At 45.6% G+C, this 17,098-nt stretch overlaps 1 protein-coding gene across 1 annotated transcript in view; it reads right to left on the bottom strand.

Annotated features, from left to right (window-relative positions):
- The window catches only part of smurf2 (SMAD specific E3 ubiquitin protein ligase 2), a 157,023-nt gene that overhangs the window by 8,948 nt on the left and 130,977 nt on the right, over positions 1–17,098 (bottom strand). The window contains exons 13-14 of the mRNA XM_034189734.1: positions 3,050–3,153; positions 2,751–2,865 (exon numbers count right to left, since the gene is read on the bottom strand). Of these exons, the coding sequence (XP_034045625.1) occupies positions 2,751–2,865; positions 3,050–3,153 (219 nt within the window). The remainder of the gene's footprint in view (positions 1–2,750; positions 2,866–3,049; positions 3,154–17,098) is intronic.

Here is a 17,098-nt window from a genome sequence, read left to right on the forward strand (position 1 = left end):
TGTCATTGAGAAATTTTAAAAGTAAGTGAATCAGAAGTGAGGGAGAAAAGTGACTGAATTGGGGGAGGGTCTGAGAGTGGGGAAACTTTGAAATGGTAACATTTGGTTCACATTCATACACAAAATTCATTGAAATGTAAACTTGGAATTTGGTCCATTTCCAATACAATGTTTTTCTTTCATCGATCTCTCACCATTTTCCTTTATTCTGTCAATAATTCTTGCTTATCAACTCTTTCGCAGTTCTTTCAGTTTGCTTTTGCACCACAGTGGATGTTGTGGTGCAAAATTGTGTCTCAATTTCATTAAGAGAGAACTGTTTAACCTCAGAACGTTCTGAAGTTAATCTCTGGCATTCGATTGGTCAAAAATCACAGCGTGTTGACGTGACAACTATTTCTGGTCAAAGTGAAAGAATTTCTAGGAAAGCCATGAGACAACTGATAGGGAATCTTGTTACAAAGACAGTCTGGAACCAATGGTTTCAAGTGAAATAAATATTCCTTCATCAGACAAAAGGAAATGCTTAAACAAGGCAAAAACAAACTCTCAACTGATTTTTGAGCAAAAATACAGAGTAAAGGACGTGACATCTAATACTATTAGCATTAATCTGAGCACGATCTGATCGGCAGTCACTCTAACCATCTCCTTTCGGCTGCTCCCGTTAGGGGTTGCCACAGCACATCAATTGTTTCTATCTCACCCTGTCCTCTGTATCTTCTTCTGTCACACCAACCACCTGCATGTCCTCCCTCAGCACATCCATAAGCCTCCTCTTTGGCCTACCTCTTCTCCTCCTGCCTGGTGGCACCATCCTCAGCATCCTTCTCCCTATATACCCTGGGTCCCTCCTCTGCACATGTCCAAACCATCTCAATCTGTCTGAATCTGTGTGGAGTTTATGCGGGTTCCCTCACTGCTGTACAAGGAAGAGACAGTGGACACTTTGTCCTCAACTCTTTTGGTGGTTGGATCCAGACGTACTGAGCTTGTTGTTTGTAGCGGCGCTTGAGGCTACAGGCTATATGAGCACACACTAACAACAGGATCTCTCGGCAAGGCTATTTTTTTTTTTTTCTTAAACAGGCTGCAGGAGCTGGATTTTTTCCATTCGAGCTACGATTCTGCCCCAACTGCATCAAAATTAATGCAGTCAACACTTTAAAATCAAGTCTCCAGTCTCCATGACACAAAATCATACTTACGTAAACTTTGCAATGAATCCATTGTTCACATGCGTACTGAACCGTTGAGGGGGTGGGGGGTGGGTGGTCTATAAGGATCATGGATTCACTGTGATCCATTACACCATGAAACTATAGAAATCCACAATTCCAGGGCAATTTCACATCCCTGCTTCTTTTTAACATCACAGCTTGGGATTCCGACGAGGGCGGTCGCATCTCCTCCATTCTCCCTTATCTCTCTGCCCCTCCCTCCCTGCAGCAGGCCTTGTCCCCTCTCAAGCTTGTCTGGCGGCGCGACTTACAGTTGCAGCAGCCTTCACCCACGTTGCCTCAATTCGGATGACGGACTGCTTCAAGTTTAGTGCACATAAACAATGTTAAATGTATATGTGTTGTGTCTGAGGTAATTGGAGTGTAAACATAATTACCCTTTTTTGGGATCAATAAAGATGTCTGAAGCCTGAAGTCACTGCTGTCAGCTGACCTCCCATTAGATAAAATAGTAAACCAATTAACGTGTAAAATCACTCCAAACAAAAACAGTCACTGGACAGAAAACAGGGTGTGACAGAAAAAACAGCAGTCAAAGTGCTGCGAATGTGCAGAAATTATTAACATCCAAATGAATTAATACATTGCATTATTCAAAAATTTATTTTTTTCTGGCCTGTTGAAGGTTCTTCAAGTTGCTGACTGGTGATCTATTTTGTGAATTTACTCGCCACCCTTCAAATGAAGGTGAAATTGGCGACGGGTCACCACATCAAGGACTTTTAAAGAGGTTTTAACGACGCAAGATTGGACCTTTCTATTGTGTGAACCAATGTGACATTTAACCTTTTGATGAATCATTATTGTGTTTCACTGTCCTAGCAAGAACCTTGACAGCCTATTTACTTTCTCACTGAATCTAGATCACATGATTCATGTGTTGATACTTCAACATGAGAAATTTTGTCACTCCACAACCAAGTAAATAAATACTTGACAGTAAAATGATACAAACTGGAAATAATCCAGTAGCAGAGTCTTGTAAAACCAGTTCAACAGTACCTTGGCTCATCCGGTTTAATTCTGGATAGAAACACTGCTGATAGAAAGACACATAGAGAGCTGAACTTTTCAAAGATAAGAGATGAAAATACCCTTGTTGAGCTCTCGACTGAAGCCTGGTAACTGGCAGCACTGTTACACAAACAGAAAAAATAGAGGGAAAATATGCACACTGGTTTAAAGCTCCCAAAATCTTGCTATTGACTGAAAAAGCAACGTTTTGACCACAAGGTCTTCTTCAGGCAACTAGATTTTAGGAGCTTTAAACTAGTGTGTGGATTTTCCCTCTTTTTTCTGTCTGGAATTCCTGATTATTCTGCACCTGGCCTAATATAGGACTGGATGTGTGCACAACTACTATTTTTTCAGCATTGTTATAGAAGCCATTTATTAAAGCCTCTGATCCAAAACTTCTTATAGTCACATGAACTTATACATTTTCAGCATTGGCATGTTTCCGCCTCCCTGTACTGACTTTGTGTGTTCTTCGCAGTGGTTTTGACTCACAGGGTTGACTGCAGAGTCTGGGTTAATCTGCAGTGTGTAGATGTCATCACGGGAATACTGGAACAGGCCATAGTATGGGTTCAGCATTTCATGTGACAGAAGGTAGAGCCATTCTCTACACAGACACACAGGCAGAGCAGCAAGCGATGGAAGTGGAGAAGGTAAAAGGAATAAAAATAGTCTGTTATTTCATCCTATGAATTGCAATTTTTTTATTCAAAATATACTGTGAAGGACTTTACAATCTAATGGCATTTAAACAACATAATGTGTGCAGAGTATTGTGTTACTCTTCTTACCGTGCCACTCCTCCGTAATCAAGTCCCTCTTCTCCTCTAAATTTCACCATGAGTCTTTTCCACAGGTCTTTTGGTCTCATCTTCATCACCTGTCTGTATGATTCCTACAACAGCCATAAAAAATACCATGTCAAAGACACAATATTTTCGTCAGCAACTGTGTCCTACGCTACACTACCATTCCCCAGAATTTGGATGTGATGAGACCGAGTATCTCTCCACACATCCAGGCTGGACAAACTGATCAGGTGGGCTGGATCTGTGGTTGGCATCAAGCTGGACTCTCTGGTGATGATGGCAGAGAAGACAACACTGGACAAATTGCTGGACATTATGGACGATGCCAGTCACCCTCTGCACACCGTCATCAGCAACCAGAGGAGCCTCTTCAGCCACAGACTGCTCCTTTCCAAGTGCAGGACCAATAGACTGAAATACTCCGCTGTCCCTCAGGCCATCAGACTGTACAACTCCTCACTCAGGGGGAGGAGGAGTAACAGGAAGACAGGGGACGGGAATAAGAGGAACAGTAGTAGCCAGTAAGCCAGTCGCGAGCAGTATTTCTGGTATTTATATTTGTATTTACATTTTGCAAATTGTTTTACTTTTTGTACTCTGTGTGTTTCTTACCCTGTGTGTTGCTATACAATGCTGTTCGAACCTCAGTTTCTCTGAGGGAGTCTTCCCAAGGGATTAATAAAGTTCTATCTAATATAATAAAGTGTAATGTTTGCTTGCCTCTACTGGTGGTTGGCTCTCACTGCGGTATTGTATCACTTCCTGTTCCGGAGCACAGCGGTGTTTTTCTGTATCTGTTAGCAGTTTAATCTGCACAGTTAGATTGATCTAGTTATCTAGATTACGATTTGTTTCCCAGTGTAATCTTCACGTGCCTTAACTAAAGCACTCCTTCTGCTGAATCACCTCTAAATTATTTACACATTATTCACTTCGCGTGTTTTTAGGAATCCGCTAGCTTAGCGCAGCTACTAGCTCTTAGCCGATTTAGCATGGCGGCTTCTCCTGTCTCTCCCGCACTTTTCTGCTCTGGGTGTGAAATGTTTAGTTATCCCTCGGCCTCCTTTAGCAGTAACGGTACTTGTAATAAGTGTAGCTTATTCGTAGCTTTGGAGGCCAGGCTGGGCGAATTGGAGACTCGGCTCCGCACCGTGGAAAATTCTACAGCTAGCCAGGCCCCTGTAGTCGTACGGACCAAGGTAGCTTAGCCGCCGTTAGTTTCCCTCTGGCAGATCCCGAGCAGCCGGGAAAGCAGGCCGACTGGGTGACTGTGAGGAGGAAGCGTAGCCCTAAACAGAAGCCCCGTGTACACCGCCAACCCGTTCACATCTCTAACCGTTTTTCCCCACTCAACGACACACCCGCCGAGGATCAAACTCTGGTTATTGGCGACTCTGTTTTGCGAAATGTGAAGTTAGCGACACCAGCAACCATAGTCAATTGTCTTCCGGGGGCCAGAGCAGGCGACACTGAAGGAAATTTGAAACTGCTGGCTAAGGCTAAGCGTAAATTTGATAAGATTGTAATTCACGTCGGCAGTAATGACACCCGGTTACGCCAATCGGAGGTCACTAAAATTAACATTAAATCGGTGTGTAACTTTGCAAAAACAATGTCGGACTCTGTAGTTTTCTCTGGGCCCCTCCCCAATCGGACCGGGAGTGACATGTTTAGCCGCATGTTCTCCTTGAATTGCTGGCTGTCTGAGTGGTGTCCAAAAAATGAGGTGGGCTTCATAGATAATTGGCAAAGCTTCTGGGGAAAACCTGGTCTTGTTAGGAGAGACGGCATCCATCCCACTTTGGATGGAGCAACTCTCATTTCTAGAAATCTGGCCAATTTTCTTAAATCCTCCAAACCGTGACTATCCAGGGTTGGGACCAGGAAGCAGAGTTGTAGTCTTACACACCTCTCTGCAGCTTCTCTCCCCCTGCCATCCCCTCATTACCCCATCCCCGTAGAGACGGTGCCTGCTCCCAGACTACCAATAACCAGCAAAAATCTATTTAAGCATAAAAATTCAAAAAGAAAAAATAATATAGCACCTTCAACTGCACCACAGACTAAAACAGTTAAATGTGGTCTATTAAACAATAGGTCTCTCTCTTCTAAGTCCCTGTTGGTAAATGATATAATAATTGATCAACATATTGATTTATTCTGCCTTACAGAAACCTGGTTACAGCAGGATGAATATGTTAGTTTAAATGAGTCAACACCCCCAAGTCACACTAACTGTCAGAATGCTCGTAGCACAGGCCGGGGCGGAGGATTAGCAGCAATCTTCCATTCCAGCTTATTAATTAATCAAAAACCCAGACAGAGCTTTAATTCATTTGAAAGCTTGACTCTTAGTCTTGTCCATCCAAATTGGAAGTCCCAAAAAACAGTTTTATTTGTTATTATCTATCGTCCACCTGGTCGTTACTGTGAGTTTCTCTGTGAATTTTCAGACCTTTTGTCTGACTTAGTGCTTAGCTCAGATAAGATAATTATAGTGGGCGATTTTAACATCCACACAGATGCTGAGAATGACAGCCTCAACACTGCATTTAATCTATTATTAGACTCTATTGGCTTTGCTCAAAAAGTAAATGAGTCCACCCACCACTTTAATCATATCTTACATCTTGTTCTGACTTATGGTATGGAAATAGAAGACTTAACAGTATTCCCTGAAAACTCCCTTCTGTCTGATCATTTCTTAATAACATTTACATTTACTCTGATGGACTACCCAGCAGTGGGGAATAAGTTTCATTACACTAGAAGTCTTTCAGAAAGCGCTGTAACTAGGTTTAAGGATATGATTCCTTCTTTATGTTCTCTAATGCCATATACCAACACAGTGCAGAGTAGCTACCTAAACTCTGTAAGTGAGATAGAGTATCTCGTCAATAGTTTTACATCCTCATTGAAGACAACTTTGGATGCTGTAGCTCCTCTAAAAAAGAGAGCTTTAAATCAGAAGTGCCTGACTCCGTGGTATAACTCACAAACTCGTAGCTTAAAGCAGATAACCCGTAAGTTGGAGAGGAAATGGCGTCTCACTAATTTAGAAGATCTTCACTTAGCCTGGAAAAAGAGTCTGTTGCTCTATAAAAAAGCCCTCCGTAAAGCTAGGACATCTTTCTACTCATCACTAATTGAAGAAAATAAGAACAACCCCAGGTTTCTTTTCAGCACTGTAGCCAGGCTGACAAAGAGTCAGAGCTCTATTGAGCTGAGTATTCCATTAACTTTAACTAGTAATGACTTCATGGCTTTCTTTGCTAACAAAATTTTAACTATTAGAGAAAAAATTACTCATAACCATCCCAAAGACGCATCGTTATCTTTGGCTGCTTTCAGTGATGCCAGTATTTGGTTAGACTCTTTCTCTCCGATTGTTCTGTCTGAGTTATTTTCATTAGTTACTTCATCCAAACCATCAACATGTTTATTAGACCCCATTCCTACCAGGCTGCTCAAGGAAGCCCTACCATTATTTAATGCTTCGATCTTAAATATGATCAATCTATCTTTGTTAGTTGGCTATGTACCACAGGCTTTTAAGGTGGCAGTAATTAAACCATTACTTAAAAAGCCATCACTTGACCCAGCTATCTTAGCTAATTATAGGCCAATCTCCAACCTTCCTTTTCTCTCAAAAATTCTTGAAAGGGTAGTTGTAAAACAGCTAACTGATCATCTGCAGAGGAATGGTCTATTTGAAGAGTTTCAGTCAGGTTTTAGAATTCATCATAGTACAGAAACAGCATTAGTGAAGGTTACAAATGATCTTCTTATGGCCTCGGACAGTGGACTCATCTCTGTGCTTGTTCTGTTAGACCTCAGTGCTGCTTTTGATACTGTTGACCATAAAAGTTTATTACAGAGATTAGAGCATGCCATAGGTATTAAAGGCACTGCGCTGCGGTGGTTTGAATCATATTTGTCTAATAGATTACAATTTGTTCATGTAAATGGGGAATCTTCTTCACAGACTAAAGTTAATTATGGAGTTCCACAAGGTTCTGTGCTAGGACCAATTTTATTCACTTTATACATGCTTCCCTTAGGCAGTATTATTAGACGGTATTGCTTAAATTTTCATTGTTATGCAGATGATACCCAGCTTTATCTATCCATGAAGCCAGAGGACACACACCAATTAGCTAAACTGCAGGATTGTCTTACAGACATAAAGACATGGATGACCTCTAATTTCCTGCTTTTAAACTCAGATAAAACTGAAGTTATTGTACTTGGCCCCACAAATCTTAGAAACATGGTGTCTAACCAGATCCTTACTCTGGATGGCATTACCCTGACCTCTAGTAATACTGTGAGAAATCTTGGAGTCATTTTTGATCAGGATATGTCATTCAAAGCGCATATTAAACAAATATGTAGGACTGATTTTTTGCATTTACGCAATATCTCTAAAATCAGAAAGGTCTTATCTCAGAGTGATGCTGAAAAACTAATTCATGCATTTATTTCCTCTAGGCTGGACTATTGTAATTCATTATTATCAGGTTGTCCTAAAAGTTCCCTAAAAAGCCTTCAGTTAATTCAAAATGCTGCAGCTAGAGTACTGACGGGGACTAGAAGGAGAGAGCATATCTCACCCATATTGGCCTCTCTTCATTGGCTTCCTGTTAATTCTAGAATAGAATTTAAAATTCTTCTTCTTACTTATAAGGTTTTGAATAATCAGGTCCCATCTTATCTTAGGGACCTCGTAGTACCATATCACCCCAATAGAGCGCTTCGCTCTCAGACTGCAGGCTTACTTGTAGTTCCTAGGGTTTGTAAGAGTAGAATGGGAGGCAGAGCCTTCAGCTTTCAGGCTCCTCTCCTGTGGAACCAGCTCCCAATTCAGATCAGGGAGACAGACACCCTCTCTGCTTTTAAGATTAGGCTTAAAACTTTCCTTTTTGCTAAAGCTTATAGTTAGGGCTGGATCAGGTGACCCTGAACCATCCCTTAGTTATGCTGCTATAGACGTAGACTGCTGGGGGGTTCCCATGATGCACTGTTTCTTTCTCTTTTTGCTCTGTATGCACCACTCTGCATTTAATCATTAGTGATTGATCTCTGCTCCCCTCCACAGCATGTCTTTTTCCTGGTTCTCTCCCTCAGCCCCAACCAGTCCCAGCAGAAGACTGCCCCTCCCTGAGCCTGGTTCTGCTGGAGGTTTCTTCCTGTTAAAAGGGAGTTTTTCCATCCCACTGTAGCCAAGTGCTTGCTCACAGGGGGTCGTTTTGACCGTTGGGGTTTTACATAATTATTGTATGGCCTTGCCTTACAATATAAAGCGCCTTGGGGCAACTGTTTGTTGTGATTTGGCGCTATATAAAAAAATTGATTGATTGATAATCTAAATGGCAATAATTGAAGTTGGGGGGAAAGAACGATTCAATACAGCGTAATCTATATGAATTATACAACCCCTGGCAAAAATTATGGAATCACCGGCCTCGGAGATTGTTCATTCAGTTGTTTAATTTTGTAGAAAAAAAGCAGATCACAGACATGACACAAAACTAAAGTCATTTCAAATGACAACTTTCTGGCTTTAAGAAACACTATAAGAAATCAAGAAAAAAGATTGTGGCAGTCAGTAACGGTTACTTTTTTAGACCAAGCAGAGGAAAAAAATATGGAATCACTCAATTCTGAGGAAAAAATTATGGAATCACCCTGTAAATTTTCATCCCCAAAACTAACACCTGCATCATATCAGATCTGCTCGTTAGTCTGCATCTAAAAAGGAGTGAACACACCTTGGAGAGCTGTTGCACCAAGTGGACTGACATGAATCATGGCTCCAACACGAGAGATGTCAATTGAAACAAAGGAGAGGATTATCAAACTCTTAAAAGAGAGTAAATCATCACGCAATGTTGCAAAAGATGTTGGTTGTTCACAGTCAGCTGTGTCTAAACTCTGGACCAAATACAAACAACATGGGAAGGTTGTTAAAGGCAAACATACTGGTAGACCAAGGAAGACATCAAAGCGTCAAGACAGAAAACTTAAAGCAATATGTCTCAAAAATCGAAAAATGTACAACAAAACAAATGAGGAACGAATGGGAGGAAACTGGAGTCAACGTCTGTGACCAAACTGTAAAGAAAATGGGATTTACATACAGAAAAGCTAAACGAAAGGCATCATTAACACCTAAACAGAAAAAAACAAGGTTACAATGGGCTAAGGAAAAGCAATTGTGGACTGTGGATGACTGGATGAAAGTCATATTCAGTGATGAATCTCGAATCTGCATTGGGCAAGGTGATGATGCTGGAACTTTTGTTTGGTGCCTTTCCAATGAGATTTATAAAGATGACTGCCTGAAGAGAACATGTAAATTTCCACAGTCATTGATGATATGGGGCTGCATGTCAGGTAAAGGCACTGGGGAGATGGCTGTCATTACATCATCAATAAATGCACAAGTTTATGTTGATATTTTGGACAATTGAAAGGATGTTTGGGGATGATGAAATCATTTTTCAAGATGATAATGCATCTTGCCATAGAGCAAAAACTGCAAAAACATTCCTTGCAAAAAGACACATAGGGTCAATGTCATGGCATAGGGTCAATGTCAACGAGCAGATCTGATTTGATGCAGGTGTTAATTTGGGGGATGAAAATTTACAGGGTGATTCCATAATTTTTTCCTCAGAATTCAGTGATTCCATATTTTTTTCCTCTGCTTGGTCTAAAAAAGTAACCGTTACTGACTGCCACAATCTTTTTTCTTGATTTCTTATAGTGTTTGTTAAAGCCAGAAAGTTGCCATTTGAAATGACTTTAGTTTTGTGTCATGTCTGTGATCTGCTTTTTTTTCTACAAAATTAAACAACTGAATGAACATCCTCTGAGGCCGGTGATTCCATAATTTTTGCCAGGGGTTGTAAGACAAGGTGAACAGATGAGTCTTTCATCTTAATATGTCTGGAAGCACAAGTTTCCACTTATATTAGGAAGGACTCACATTGGACCATTGCATACAATGTCAATTTAATGATTGTGACTACTAAATCAAATCAAATCAATTTTATTTATATAGCGCCAAATCACAACAAACAGTTGCGCTTTATTTTGTAAGGCAAAGCCATACAATAATTAGGGAAAAACCCCAACGGTCAAAACAACCCCCTATGAGCAAGCACTTGGCGACAGTGGGATGGAAAAACTCCCTTTTAACAGGAAGAAACCTCCAGCAGAACCAGGCTCAGGGAGGGGTAGTCTTCTGCTGGGACTGGTTGGGGCTGAGGGAGAGAACCAGGAAAAAGACATGCTGTGGAGGGGAGCAGAGATCAATCACTAATGATTAAATGCAGAGTGGTGCATACAGAGCAAAAAGAGAAAGAAACACTCAGTGCATCATGGGAACCCCCCAGCAGTCTAAGTCTATAGCAGCATAACTAAGGGATGGTTCAGGGTCACCTGATCCAGCCCTAACTATAAGCTTTAGCAAAAAGGAAAGTTTTAAGCCTAATCTTAAAAGCAGAGAGGGTGTCTGTCTCCCTGATCCAAATTGGGAGCTGGTTCCAGAGGAGAGGAGCCTGAAAGCTGAAGGCTCTGCCTCCCATTCTACTCTTAAAAACCCTAGGAACTACAAGTAAGCCTGCAGTCTGACAGCGAAGCGCTCTATTGGGGTGATATGGTACTATGAGGTCCCTAAGATAAGATGGGACCTGATTATTCAAAACCTTATAAGTAAGAAGAAGAATTTTAAATTCTATTCTAGAATTAACAGGAAGCCAATGAAGAGAGGCCAATATGGGTGAAATATGCTCTCTCCTTCTAGTCCCCGTCAGTACTCTAGCTGCAGCATTTTGAATTAACTGAAGGCTTTTCAGGGAACTTTTAGGACAACCTGATAATAATGAATTACAATAGTCCAGCCTAGAGGAAATAAATGCATGAATTAGTTTTTCAGCATCACTCTGAGACAAGACCTTTCTAATTTTAGAGATATTGCACAAAGAAGGCTACTAGAAGGAAATATTGGATTCAGTGCTGCAGGATTGCAGCATTAAGATGATTAAGTCAGTCACTTATTTGCATTTATTCATTTATTTACAAAATTGTTCATGTGTGGTTATTATCTTTTAAAAATGTTTTCTACATTAAACATTTGTGGAAATGTCATGTATCACAATTACCATATTTTTCAGAGTACAATTCATGGTGCTTTGTTAACAAGTTTGGGAGGTACTGTGACTCATATACATCACATGCTTGCTATTAAAAATAATAATTATAATAACTATTTACACACAACTTTAACAGGAATCAACACACCAAACAAAATAAACTCCAATAATGAAAGAATAAATAAATAAAAAGTACATTACAAGAATGCACAAAAATCCCAAATTAAAGAGCTGACAATACAGAAAAAGTGCAACTTGCATTCTAGTGCATCTTATACTGCAGTGTCTCATACGTTTAGTTTTTTTTTATCTTTAAGAGGCATTTTCTAACAGGGAAATATGGTATATATTAAGAGTGATGTAAAGTTATCTGCACATTCCTGGTACACTGTATCACCAAATTTCATTCATTGCAGTACATTTACAGCAAATTGTACTTCATCTCAGCAGTGCTGTTCATACACTGTCTAAAACTGGAAAAGAATCCATGCTTAAATATCTTTTAATTGCTTGCACCGATGTATGTCTAAACAACCTGCAACCAACAATCTGTGATAGGGTTACTGGCATAGGTGTTCAAAAAATTAAAAGTCATTTTTTGTTTTTTATTGTCTCACTTACAATGATGGAAGAAACAATGTGAAGAAAGCTGAACACTGGATGGATAAAATGCTTCTGTGCAATGGCCAAACAATACACAAAATAGAAGTAAGTATCAAACTGTCATTCTTGGAAAGTTTGTTGTGAAAGTGTAGGAACACGGACCCACAACAGGGGGCGCAAATGAACGGACAATGGAGGAAGTCAAATAACAACACTTTACTGTTGTGAATAAGCACAACAAACACGGCGAATTACAATTGTAGACAAGTAGTCAATTCACAAAATGTGTCACGTGGGCAGGCTCGAAGATAAGAGACGTCTGTCCAAAGCAGAACCGGAACCACACGATTTCCTCCGCCACCGAACCCCGGGAATACTGGAACCGCCAAGTCCCGAACTCCCAGGTGGCCACTGCCTCCGCTTGTCGGATCTGGTACTGCTGGCGAGGAACAAAATCAGATATGTGGGTGCGTTTGCACCCAGCAACACGTATGGTGGGAAAACCACCTCCACCTCTCGTCGGAAAAAAAAGAAACAGAATATCTGCTGTCCAACACACACAAGCAACAGGTATTCCTGTCAGGAAGACAACACATATCTCGGCAAAGAAGTGGAGATGTCGTCTTGCTGATATACCACTGAAGATCAGATGAGTGGTGACAGCTGTCGTAGGTGACAAGTGGCAGCTGTCACCCCGGCTGCTCCTGTGAGGCGGCAGCGCCCTCTGGTGCCTGGAGCCCGCACTCCAGGCAGGGTGCCCTCTGGTGGTGGTGGGCCAGCAGTACTTCCTCTTCAGCGGCCCACACAACAGGACCCCCCCCCTCAACGGGCGCCTCCTGGCGCCCGACCAGGCTTGTCCGGGTGGCGGCGGTAGAAATCGGCCAGGAGGGCCGGGTCCAGGATGAAGCTCCTCTTCACCCAGGAGCGTTCTTCGGGTCCGAACCCCTCCCAGTCCACCAAATACTGGAAGCCCCGGCCCATCCGACGGACATCCAAGAGCCGGCGCACAGTCCAAGCCGGCTCGCCATCGATGATCCGGGCAGGAGGCGGTGCCGGACCCGGAGTACAGAGGGGTGAGGTGTGATGCGGCTTTATCCGGGACACATGGAAAACAGGATGGATCCGCAGTGAGGCCGGAAGCTGAAGCCTCACTGCTGCTGGACTGATGACCTTGAGGATTTTGAAGGGACCGATGTAACGATCCTGCAGTTTAGGGGAGTCCACTTGGAGGGGAATGTCCTTTGTTGACAACCACACCTCCTGCCCTGGCCGATACGCAGGGGCCGGGGTCTGCCGACGGTCTGCATGGGCTTTTGCCCTTGTCCGGGCCTTTAGCAAAGCAGAACGGGCGGCGCGCCACACCCGAAGGCACTTCCGCAGGTGGGCCTGGACCGAGGGCACACCGACCTCTCCCTCAACCACCGGAAACAATGGGAGCTGGTACCCCAGACACACCTCAAAAGGGGAGAGGCCAGTGGCTGAAGACACCTGGCTGTTATGGGCATACTCGATCCAGGCCAAATGGGTACTCCAGGCCGCCGGGTGCGCGGCTGTCACGCAGCGCAGGGCCTGTTCCACCTCCTGATTGGCCCGTTCTGCTTGCCCGTTGGTCTGAGGATGATACCCGGACGAGAGACTCACCGTGGCCCCCAGTTCCCGGCAGAAGCTCCTCCAGACTTGCGAGGAGAACTGGGAACCGCGATCGGAGACGATGTCTGTTGGAATCCCATGCAGCCGGACGACGTGGTGGACCAGGAGGTCCGCTGTCTCCTGGGCAGTCGGGAAATTAAATTCACGAAGTGGGCCGCCTTGGAGAATCGGTCCACTATCGTGAGGATGGTGGTGTTGCCCTGGGACGGCGGGAGGCCCGTGACAAAATCCAGGCCGATGTGGGACCAGGGCCGATGAGGCACAGGCAGCGGCTGGAGCAGTCCCGATGCCCTGCGGTGGTCAGCCTTGCCCCTGGCGCAGGTGGTACAGGCCTGGATATAGTCCCGGACGTCGGCCTCCAGGGACGCCCACCAGAAGCGCTGCCGGACAACTGCCACGGTTCTTCGCACCCCCAGATGACAGGAGAACTTGGAGCCGTGACAGAAGTCCAGGACTGCAGCCCTGGCCTCTGGTGGGACGTAAAGTTTGTTCTTCGGCCCAGTTCCGGGGTCCGGGCTCCATGCCAGGGCCTCCCGGATGGTTTTCTCTACGTCCCAGGTGAGGGTGGCCACGATAGCGGACTCCGGGATGATGGGTTCCGGTGGATCCGACAACTCCATTTTGACTTCATCTTCATGCACCCGGGACAAGGCATCCGATCTCTGGTTTTTGGTCCCGGGGCGGTAGGTGATCCGGAAGTCAAAACGGCCGAAGAACAGTGACCAGCGGGCTTGCCTGGGGTTCAGCCGCTTGGCGGTCCTGATATACTCCAGGTTCCGGTGGTCAGTGAAAACCGTGAATGGCACGGACGTTCCCTCCAACAGATGTCTCCACTCTTCAAGAGCCTCTTTCACCGCAAGGAGTTCTCGATTGCCAACGTCATAGTTCCGTTCGGCCGGGGTCAACCTGCGGGAAAAATAGGCACACGGGTGAAGGACCTTATCGGTCTCTCCGCTCTGGGAAAGCACAGCTCCTATCCCTGAGTCCGAGGCGTCCACTTCAACCACAAACTGGCGACTAGGATCGGGCTGCACCAGAACAGGTGCAGACGAGAAGCGCCGTTTCAACTCCTTAAACGCGGTATCGCACCGATCCGACCAGGTGAAGGGGACTTTTGGCGAGGTCAGGGCTGTCAGGGGGCTAACTACCTGACTGTAGCCCTTAATGAACCTCCTGTAGAAATTTGCAAAGCCGAGGAACTGTTGCAGCTTCCTACGGCTGGTAGGTTGGGGCCAGTCTCTCACCGCCGCAACCTTGGCCGGATCAGGAGCGACAGAGTTGGGGGAGATGATAAACCCCAGGAATGACAAAGAAGTGCGGTGAAACTCACACTTCTCGCCCTTCACAAACAGTCGGTTCTCCAACAACCGCTGCAGGACCTGACGTACATGCCGGACATGGGTCTCAGGATCCGGAGAAAAGATGAGTATATCGTCTAGATATACGAAGACGAATCGGTGCAGGAAATCCCGCAAGACATCATTAACTAATGCTTGGAACGTTGCGGGGGCGTTGGTGAGGCCGAACGGCATGACCAGGTACTCAAAGTGACCTAAGGGGGTGTTAAATGCCGTCTTCCACTCGTCTCCCTTCCGGATCCGAACCAGGTGATACGCATTTCTAAGATCTAGCTTAGTGAATACTTGGGCTCCATGCAGGGGCGTGAACACTGAATCCAACAAGCGCAACGGGTATCGGTTACGAACCGTGATTTCGTTCAGCCCCCTGTAATCAATGCATGGACGAAGTCCGCCATCTTTTTTTTCCACAAAAAAGAAACCTGCACCCATCGGGGAGGTGGAATTCCGGATCAACCCGGCAGCTAACGAGTCCCGGATGTAGGTCTCCATTGATTCGCGCTCAGGTCGTGAGAGGTTGTACAGCCTGCTGGACGGGAACTCAACGCCTGGAACCAAATCAATGGCATAATCGTACGGACGGTGCGGGGGAAGGGTGAGCGCCAGGTCCTTACTGAACACATCCACAAGGTCATGGTACTCCACCGGCACCGTCCCAAGATTGGGCGGGACTCTGACCTCCTCCCTAGCCTGGGAACCGGGAGGAACCTAAACATACCCGATGGCAGGTCTCGCTCCACTGAACCACTACCCCGGATGGCCAATCGATCCGGGGATTGTGTTTTAACATCCAGGGGAACCCGAGAATCACACGGGAGGTGGCAGGAGTCACAAAAAACTCGATCTCCTCCTGGTGGTTCCCTGACACCACCAGAGTTACTGGTGGTGTCTTATGTGTGATTAGAGGGAGTAGGGAGCCATCTAGTGCCCGCACCTGCACAGGTGAAGTAAGCGCCACCAGAGGGAGCCCTGCCTCCCTGGCCCATCTGCTGTCTAGCAGATTCCCTTCAGAGCACGTGTCCACCAGTGCTGGGGCCTGAAGGGTTAAATTCTCATAAAGGATTGTAACTGGGAGTCGTGTGGCAATATGGGTATGTCCCACGTGAATGTCTTGGCCCACCCCTAGCCCAGTTTCTAGGGGCGGGCGTTGGTGTTTAACCGTTCGGGGCAGTCCCTCACTTGATGCTCTATTGAGCCACAAACAAAACACGCTCCGCGGACCAGCCTCCTCTGTCTATCTGGTGGCCTAAATGTGGCCCTGCTCGTGTCCATAGCTTCATCAGCAGGGGGAGCTGTAACCACACGGAGCGTAGAGGCCGTGGAGCGTGGGGAGGGCGGAACTCGGTCGGAACCGGAAGGGAGAGGGACGGCGCGTGCCCGGCCACGCCCTTCGTCTCGTTCCCGACAGCGTTCTTCTAACCGATTGTCTAATCGTATAGCGAGATCAATAAGCCCGTCTAAATCCCGCGGTTCGTCCTTAGCCACCAGGTGCTCCTTCAGGACCAATGACAGTCCGTTTACGAAGGCGGCACGGAGGGCAGTGCTATTCCAGCCGGACCTCGCAGCCACGATGTGGAAGTCGACTGCATAAGCAGCTGCGCTCCGGCGCCCCTGTCTCATTGACAGCAGCACGGCTGAAGCGGTCTGTCCTCTATTTGGGTGATCGAACACTGTTCTGAATTCCCTCACAAACCCATCATATGTCTGAAGGAGCCGTGAATTTTGCTCCCAGAGCGCTGTAGCCCAAGCGCGTGCCTCACCGCGAAGCAGATTAATCACATAAGCTATCTTACTAGCATCAGTCGCGTACATGACGGGACGTTGTGCGAAGACGAGCGAACACTGCATAAGAAAGTCCGCGCACGTCTCCACACAACCCCCGTACGGCTCTGGAGGGCTTATGTATGCTTCAGGGGAAGGTGGGAGGGGTCGTTGAACGACCTGTGGAACGTCACTGTTGCGCACAGGATCGACAGGAGGGGGAGCCGCAGCAGCGCCCCGAGGGCGCGCCTCCACCTGCGCGGCGAGAGCCTCCACCCTGCGGTTAAGGAGGACTCAATAGAGCATCAAGTGAGGGTCTGCCCCGAACGGTTAAACACCAACGCCCGCCCCTAGAAACTGGGCCAGGGGTGGGCCAAGACATTCACGTGGGACATACCCATATTGCCACACGACTCCCAGTTACAATCCTTTATGAGGACTCAACCCTGAAGGCCCCAGCACTGGTGGACACGGGCTCGGAGGGGAATCTGTTGGACAGC

Source organism: Thalassophryne amazonica, chromosome 16, assembly GCF_902500255.1.
Source record: "Thalassophryne amazonica chromosome 16, fThaAma1.1, whole genome shotgun sequence".
In the NCBI taxonomy this organism is placed as follows: domain Eukaryota; kingdom Metazoa; phylum Chordata; class Actinopteri; order Batrachoidiformes; family Batrachoididae; genus Thalassophryne; species Thalassophryne amazonica.